An 8,909-nucleotide genomic window follows, 5' to 3' on the forward strand; every position below is an offset into this window, starting at 1 on the left:
TATTTTAATGTGAAAATGCTATTGTAGCGATGGTGTAACGGTGCACCGACGTGCTTTGCGGCGCTCCTTGTAAATAGTTAGTTGCAGTTGTTCTGTGATGTCTTTGTTGACAACAAAAAGGAACGTCTCAAATGAAAAAACGGGATGGTATTGGACATACTTGAATGTTGGCTCAAGTGAGTCAGTCAGTATGTTGAGTGAGAAAGCTGTGGCCGATGACAGTTCTTAAAGGGGGGGATAGAAACTGAAGAGCCTCGGCAACTGTCATCCTTCTACTACATACGTAGCGCTATATGTAGTACTACTTTAGCTATTAGTTATAAACTAAGCACTCGTTGCCAAATTTGTCAAAACTGACTGCAATACAAATGGGAAGAGAAAATGAAAAATGTATTCAAAAAGTTTTATCATCCGTCATCAAGCCCTATTTAACGCACTGTCACACATCCATGAGAAGTAACTACGTCAGCAGTGAATGCCAATTTTATTGTGCGACAAAAATCATTTAGCATTCCAGCGTTGATACACTGTACTTTTGCACCAAAATTTTACATTGACATATTTCTGAAATGTTTTATTTATTTTATATTTACATAACATTTCTTAATATAAAACAAATTGAATGTTTTACTTTTAACAGATATAACACATTTATTGAAAGAGACATATTACAAAATGTATTTTTACACAGCAACATGTTTAACTGTTAGTTGGTTTAATCAAACCCGAGTCAAATATTGACCGAAGAAATGCTGACCCATCATTGAGAACAAGCAAATATTCAAAGGAATATAACTATTGCTGCGAAACAGCATCATAATCATAAAGAAGGGAGATGATGGGGGGGAAAAAAGTGCCATATTTGCTCAAACGCTGCAACAGCTAACACCACTTATAAAATTCAAGCCTAAACAGGCCAAATATATATTTCAATTTAGAAGGTCTACGTTTAGGTTATGAAAATAAACCAAGGGCACCAGTTCACCAGATGGCGTGTTGTACAGGATGTAACTCAAGCTGGTCATGTTATAGAAGTCCTTTCTTGTTGGCTAGTACACTTTCATTCATCGTAGTGAAGTGAAGAAAGAAACTTATCCACATCCAAGTCATGGGGGAAGCAATTTATGAGTGTTTTCTTTTGCTGTAGAATTCAAAACAAAGGGTTAGAATTAGTTGAGGAAAATGGAGAGGGAAAAACAAGGTTTTATACAATGGCCATTAATAGACAAAAACAGAACATGCAACATCTGACTGTCAGTCGAAAGCTAACTAATATGGGGGAAAAATATCAAAAACACACGACTACAAATTACATTGTAATAGTGCCACCATGTGGTATGGTTAAATTCGACTGATCCCTAGCACCAAAAGCATCATGTCCTCCCTTGTTCGTGGCCTTTTTGTTTTTTTATTTTTTTTTATTGCTTTTTGTTGTTGTTATAATTCTTGAACCAAAATGTGTTTTAAGTCATCATCTTGCTGAGAATAGCCAGCATTTTCTGATTTGGTCTTGCACCACCTGTTTTGGTAGCTTGTGTGATCTGGAGGCAGCAATTTAGATTTTTCGGTCATTGACTCGGCTTGCAAAGGCAGGACTCACATTTCAAGTAATAACAGAAAGGCCATCAATTGACAGTTGTGCTTGAAAATTTACTTAAGGGTAGGTAAACTAATGAGTGTACAATATGGTGAAAAAAAAAAGCTTAATGCCCATAAAATAAAAAATAGTTTGGCAATTGTTTTGATATTTTCAGAGGTTGAAGTTGACATGAGTAGAGGTGTGCATGTGAATTTTGGTGACGATTTTTGCGTTAAGCGACATTTAGCTTTGGCACATTAGTTTCAAACAACTGTTAGAGGACACTACAAAATGCTGTAAAAGCAACATTAAATGAGATCTGTACGGCCATTGAAATAATATTAACAGTAGGTGTGCAAATATATCATCTTACCCGTGTTTTCTTTGTAGGGGAAGATTGTTTTGAAGACTTTTTAGCGGGGGGGCTGGCAGTCGCTGGAGTCTGCTTACGTTTCTTTGAATTCTTCAAGCTTGTGGGAGACTTTTCTCCTGCTTCCTGACGCAAACTGTCCTTGAGTGGGGTGCCAGTCCTGGCGATGGCGGCGCGCGACAGGATCATTAGCGTGTGAGCGGCCATATTGATGCTGTTTTCGCTGCCAGTTTCACTGGCGGGGCTGCAGGTGGGGACGTCCGGGGTGTTATGGGGAAGAAGATTCTTAGGTGTTCCATCTGCATCTTTACCTTTCTTCTGTTGAAGAGGAGTCCTTGGACTATTCATAGACTCTTTTTGGTTACCAGCAGTACCTGGGGTTCGAGGACCAGTAGGGTCTGGACTGTTGAGTCCTACCGGTAATCTCTTACCAGGTCTGGGAGGAGAGTTGAGCCCCTGAATGTTTTGCAGCATCTCAGCTGCCTGTATGGCCAAAGAGCTGGTCTTTGATGGGATTTTGGCAGCTTTGGATTGGGAACTTGATGTATGTGTGACCGCTGGAGTGGCTGAGTCTGCTGGTGCTGAGGAGAAAGGCGTATGAGAGGACTGCTGCTGCTCTTGTGAGCAACCCATCACTTTGTTTTCTTTGTCAGCCATCACATTTGGTTTGTCCTGAGTATGCATGCTCTTCTCCGACTGTTCTTCTGCAGGTTCTTTCCTGACGTGCTCAACTTTGTCTTTACTGCTCACTGATTTTAGCACAGAATCGGTTAACGACAATGACTCTGAGCTACCAGAGTCCTTCGGTTTAGCCCCATCAGGTCCCGCCTCCGCAATGTGACTGTGCTTCCCTGCTGTTGATTTCAATCTAATTCCTGGTTCTGAGCTTTTTACAGACTCAGGCTGAGTCACATCAATCCTGTTCCCACTTGCAATTGGAGATTTTTGATTGAGGAAGTTAGCATTTTGTTTGCCAGAGTTCTTTTTGACATGATTTTGTTGCTGATGAGAAGAAACAGACGTAACTAAATTCCCACGAGCATTGGGATCTGCTGGGCATGGCACAGTCTCGATATACCGTTTCTGCTTATTTCCTCTTAGGATTGCAGGCCTTGTGCAGCGGGCAGTTTGTGAACGACCTTTCTTAGTATGTGTGACATACTGTGAAGTTGATGTATTCACACCTGAAGATGTGGCCATTGTTGGTTTAGAGGTCTGAATTTGGGTAGATGACTCAAAACATAAAATTCTTTTATGGCTGGAACTGGAATCCTTTGGATCATGCTGCTGCATTGCCTTCTGCAGGTTCTGCGTCCCCTCATTGTGCATAATTCCTAGAATTCACAAAAATTAGGTCAGAGAAATGAGCACACGTGCTGCTTTTACACTCTACTGTACCACCTGGACTAAATTCTCATCACCTCAATTTAGGGCGGTCAAAATAGTACAAAGTGGAAATGAGAGCAAGTTGCGAGTCAATGCACAGAAACGAGGTTAGATTATTGTTACATTTCTGGCCACGTACTGTTGAATATTATAAAACGGCAATTGGCCGTTCAGTCAATGAGCGGCTATCCAGACTTGCTTCGAAACATGCCAGCCGATACTATTATGTGAACTAAACCAATGCAGTTAATAGGAATACAAAGTAGAGTGGAATACTGCTATTTGTGACTGGCTGACCTGTGAATAACGAAGATCTGTGTATGAATGACGCCCATTGAAATGCATTGGTAATTAATAATCCCCCCCCCCAAAAAAATACACAAAAACAGATAAACATTTCATATAAGTTTTCCATGAAAAATGCGTTAAATGAAAGAAAATATTAAAGAAAATCTGTGAATATGCGAAACCACGGGTGCCAAAACGTGGTGGTCCACTGCACCTGCTGTTTAAAGGTGGAATTAGTCACAATTTTGAAACATACGCGGGTCCAAAACTGTTCTGAAACCAATGCACTGTTGACTGTACTGTACATCACAATCATGTATCTGGTTGTCCCGGAGGACCGCTAAAACTTACCACCAGTGGACTGTTCGGCAGCAACCATTGAAAGTTTGGGGTCCAAAGTTACAGTCTGCTGCATTGGCACTGGATTTGGGATCCCAACAAGCTGTAAAGCAACATCCCTAATCACTCTATAATCATTCACCAAAGTGTCATGAACCGAATTAATGGCAGTGGGGAAAGGTATTTTACCTGATTAGCCACCATCTGGACATTTCCAGTTGCATTCTGTCCCACAACAGACACCGGAAGCATCATGGGCTTAACAGGTGATGGTAAAATGAGTGGTGGCCCTGCGAAGAAATTACAGTAATGTCAGCACTCACTAATAAAGCTAATAAAGTGACAAAGCAAAAGGAGCGTCTCTTACCAGTGACAAGGCTCTGCGTAGAAGTTGCTGTTGAAATACTATAATGGCTGTTTTGGGGCAAAAGTGGTAATGTTGAGGAACCTGCAGGCACTTGCAACTGTCTGCCTGAAGTATCTGTTGTCAGGGGTTCCGTCATGAGGAAATAGCTGGTACTTGCTCCTTGGAGCGAAGGGTTAACAGTGTCCAAGGGTAGTTGAATAATGTAGCTTTGTTGTGTTTGCGTCGTCCTTGGTAACAGATGAGATGGAACTCGTTCTCCAGCTCTACTCGGCAAATTCGCTTGCTGGGTTTGTGTCGTTGCTGTTAACTGATGAAATGGGACTAGTGCTCCAGCTCTACAAGAAGATTTAGGTAGCTGTGTTTGTGTCGTTGATGTTAACTGATGAAATGGAACTAGTGCGCCAGCTCTACCCGGTGAATTAGCTAGCTGTGCTTGTGTTGTTAACTGATGAAATGGAACTAGGGCCGCAGCTCTACAAGGCGAATTAGCTAGTGCCTCTGAATTTTGTAAGCCATGAACTGCCAGTGCTGTTTCATCCAAATTAGTGCCTCTTGGTGTGCCAGGTTCTCTCGGGCTCTTGGCAGGGGAGGAAAGGTAGATTGTGGGTGGCTTTTCTGCAGATATACTGGAAATCGCCTGATTCAAAGCACTTGAGGAATCCTCATCTGGGTTATCGCTGATGATGATCTTTAAAGAAACGACATTATTTGAATCAGTCACATCTTTAGTTGGGGTGTTGTTATTGCTGGTCACCAAACTACACTGTGCAGCGCCTAGCATTCCAGAGATGGGGGATGTGGCAGAAGAAAATATGGAAGAGTCAAGTAGATCTGTATGAGGTGTGCTGACAAAGGACGACACAGGGGAACAAGCTGTTACTGCATTTACTGCAGTGGTGTTAGCAACTGTGGCACCTGCAGAAGAAAACGAGCTCGGGGAAGTCTGAGGCGTTACTGAGTGATTCATCTGAGGCTCAATTGTTCCACCACGGATTGCAACTGAAATGAGTGAGGGGTTCCCACTCAACTTAACTTGTGCAGGAGACAAAAATACAGGCTCATCACTTTGCGAAGATAACAACGATGCAGCAGATTGAACTAGAGAGCCTTGTTCTTGTTTACTTTCCCTTGGATTGTCCACATTAACGGCTGGTTCTGGTGTAGCAGTGGCTCTCGATAAAATGACAGCTGCTGAGTCGATGAGGGACATTGTGGTGGCTAAATTGTCTTTAGTGACACACTCCAGTTCCCTGAGAGTGGGTGTAATCTCCAAAATAGCTGAAGTATCCACTGTGTTGTCAATATCCATTGGTGATGCGTCAACACTATTATTGAAGAGTGAGGCTTCTTCCTTTCCGTTTTCAACAGGAGGCTCTTCAATAACTAGCAGTTTAGCAGTGCTGTTTTCTAATCGGGATGACCTGCTGCTTGACGCGAGTACAGTCTTCTTTAACAGAGAGTTTGATTTTCTGGTCTTGCGTTCGTGTGTAGTTTTGTTTTTCACCATTGCTGCTGTTAAATCTGATGTCTCTTGCAGAATGGTGCCTGTTAAATGACAAGGGTTTTATGATTAATGTCAGTTTTTACCTGAAGAATTTGAAGCTCTGCTCCAAATTTTGTCAAACAACTACCTGGATTGTTACTCTGAAACAGCTCGACTGTAGACGGTGGTGGGCCGGGATTATCCCTCTCCCCTGTCGTATTGGCCATATCCACATTTCCTGGTTCTCCATCGGTTCGGGTTTTATCTACAAAGGAAAATCAATGTTATGCATTCATAAATTAGAAGAATCATGGCATATACATTTCTACTACAGACAAAACAAAAGACACTAAGTAATACTTACGATAGTCAAAGAGGTCAAACAGCGCTTGAAAGGCAGGGTCAGATTCTGTTTGCTCCAAAATGTCATGGATTGCATCTTCACTCATATGTATTTCTCCCTGAATCAATTGACATAAATAACTATGTTACTATTAAACTGTAGAAAAGTATTACCGCATATAGTACACTATAAGTAATGTTTGTGATTAAAAAAAATATGAGGAAAGTTAGGAGCACCTGCAATCCAAGAATCTCATCAATTGACTGGTCGTCTTCTACTGAACTTGATGGAACCTTTAGTGTTTGGGGAGTTGGCTCACTATGGTTTGAAGGGAAAACATAAGAATATATTGTATGCACTTTAAAATGTGTCATCCTTTTGAAGGAAAACCTTACCTTGAAGACCATTGCCAAAATCCAGAATAAATGCAACACTTACTTTGCGAGAATTTTGTTAATGTTTTCAGCAAGTTTTTCCTGTAATGATCTGTCACCCAGAATCTTGTCACGAGCACTTTGTATCACTAGTTGCTGTGGACATACACGTTTGGTGCAAAATTTTCAGTTGAACAACTATCAATATCTTATTCTTCTTAAAAGCAAGATGTACATATATTTACAGGAAAGTTCTCATCAACTACTTCCTCAGGTTGTGGTTCAGCAGTGACATTACTGGCAGGCGTGCTGGACTTGCCAGGACCACTGGGACCTCCCAGAGCACCACTCCTTTTCCTAGGAGTGTCCCTGAGGGCAGAACAAAAGATGATATTGTTTAATAGGACAGTAATTAATAAAAAATACTACATGAACACTTTAACATTAGCAACATGAATCTCAGCAGATGTGGATCATGGAGAGAAAAATAAAGAAATATCAAAATGTCATGTTTTATGATCATCAGACATGCATTTAAGCTCATAGTGCTTTTTAACAATTTTTTTTTTCAGCTAATGTGATGGTAATTGCAATTGGCCTATGTGGCGGTAAAACTAACAGCTCTCTTTACCATTTCCGTCGCCCTGGGGACATTGGTCCTGGATTTGGTCGCTGTTCTGAAACTAATATCTGTATAGGGGAATCTCCTGAAAGAGACAAGCACGGTGAACCCCTTTTTATTATTTACCTTTTTCCACATCACAGACTATTCACAGTATACACCTTTTCTCTCTCTCTAAATAATAGAAATGTCTAAAAAGATGCAATGATATACTTACTCTGTATACTGAGTGATTGGCTGATATCATGGAACTGCTGAGGTGTTGCATTGCCCGGAGGGGCTCTGATTTGTGGAGAACTGTAGCTCACAGGGGTGGAGAGGCTGAGCACACTTTGTGAGCTGAGAGCTGGGCTGCTGATTATGGATGTTTCCGAGGAACATACTAGACTGCTTGCTGAAGTCACGGTCAAAACTTGTTGTCTTGCCAAGTTTGCCAATCCAACACGCGAACGTGCTATAATGGAAAAAGACAGTATATTTAATTGTTTAGTACAGATTTGGGCCTAAAATTGTACTAAATAATTTATCACACAATTTCTGGATCATCTCAGTATGCTAAATACCTTGCTTGGGCTCAAATGTCACAATTCTAGAACTTTTTTTTTCTGACAACCACCCATATACAAAGTTTCCAGATATCGCCAATATATTTTTAATTACTCACCTCTCTGACTTGCTGAGCAAGCTGGAGAATTCTGTAATGACCTGAGATAATGATGAAGTTAAGAATGTCATCACAAGGACAGAAAGTCAACTCTCAAAACCACATTGTCAGGATGCTAACCACCCATAAACTGCTTGGTAATAACATGTATTACTTGATTTGTTTGACTGTAAAATCCAGCTTTTTCCACAACGATGTCATCATAGCAGGTACTTCATGGGAAGTCTCTGTAAAAAGATAAAAAAAAAAAAAGGTAACTCATGAAAATAAAAACATGAGCTGGTTATATTGTGCATACTAAATGAGCATACTCAACCTTTTGTTTTGGCAGCCATATACTCATTTAAAATGGTTGTTAGTCCCTTTCCAAAGACAGACTATGGGGAAGAGAAATCACAGGTATGATGTGGTGTTACAGTCTATCTAATGTAGTCTTGAATCTTTTTCTAAGATAAATGCATGTACCGGTAACTTACAAACACACAGGCAGGGAGAGCTCCATCTCCCATGGTGTGTTCTGCATATTCTTTCAGGTTTGGGCTCTCTTGGATGAATGCGTGGCTTGTAGCGGACAGACCTTCTTCCTGAAGATAGCCTTGAGATAGAAAAAGTTATATTAACAGTTTAATACAACGTAACTCCCCAACATACAAGAAAATTACCTGCGTCACTTCAATAGAGTATTGCTTTAGTCTTGATAAACCCAGCGGTCGTGTAAGAGCTAATGCTACATACAAGCTACAACTTGTTCGCTGAAACTGGACAGACTTACCCAGAACGAGACGAGCGACGTCGGATGGCAGCAACATGGCTGTCAGCTGGTTAATTCAGACTAAATGGCCTCCACTACTCCAGCTACATCCCCACTAATAAAGAAGTTTTATAACGCCAAACTAGACTTCAACTGTATTGTTGTGAAGGATTCGTACTCAAAAGGCGGGGAACTCGAGTACAACCCGGAAGTCATTCATCCTGGGTTTCATGGTTATGGGATTTGCAGTTTTACGCCTGGTTTGTAGTTCCTAAACGTCAAAAAGCAATCAACGTACCATTACACTCCTTTCCATTTGGTGGGTGAACTTACCCAACTAGTG

The 8,909-nt window shown here is 41.0% G+C and overlaps 1 protein-coding gene across 1 annotated transcript; it reads right to left on the reverse strand.

Moving 5' to 3' along the window:
• Positions 1–465: 465 nt before the first annotated feature.
• Positions 466–8,839, reverse strand: npat (nuclear protein, ataxia-telangiectasia locus). Its single transcript, XM_077566671.1, has 17 exons — positions 8,588–8,839; positions 8,292–8,410; positions 8,132–8,192; positions 7,970–8,042; positions 7,816–7,856; positions 7,369–7,605; positions 7,161–7,236; positions 6,775–6,898; positions 6,594–6,685; positions 6,392–6,473; positions 6,177–6,273; positions 5,961–6,077; positions 4,330–5,874; positions 4,152–4,252; positions 3,975–4,065; positions 1,953–3,283; positions 466–1,141 (listed from the first exon to the last, which is right to left on the reverse strand). Exons 1-17 carry the CDS (start codon positions 8,622–8,624, stop codon positions 1,061–1,063), a joined length of 4,305 nt encoding a protein of 1,434 aa, XP_077422797.1. The 5' UTR covers positions 8,625–8,839; the 3' UTR covers positions 466–1,060.
• Positions 8,840–8,909: the final 70 nt, after the last annotated feature.

The sequence above is a fragment of the Vanacampus margaritifer genome, chromosome 5 (assembly GCF_051991255.1).
Source record: "Vanacampus margaritifer isolate UIUO_Vmar chromosome 5, RoL_Vmar_1.0, whole genome shotgun sequence".
NCBI lineage: Eukaryota > Metazoa > Chordata > Actinopteri > Syngnathiformes > Syngnathidae > Vanacampus > Vanacampus margaritifer.

Coding starts and splice junctions, on each gene's coding strand:
- npat (XM_077566671.1), bottom strand. CDS start 8,624: ATGTTGCTGCCATCCGACGTCGCTCGTCTCGTTCTGG. Junction 7,606..7,815: donor TTGCTCAGCAAGTCAGAGAG/GTGAGTAATTAA, acceptor TTTCCATTATAG/CACGTTCGCGTGTTGGATTG. Junction 1,142..1,952: donor CCCCTACAAAGAAAACACGG/GTAAGATGATAT, acceptor TGAATTCTACAG/CAAAAGAAAACACTCATAAA.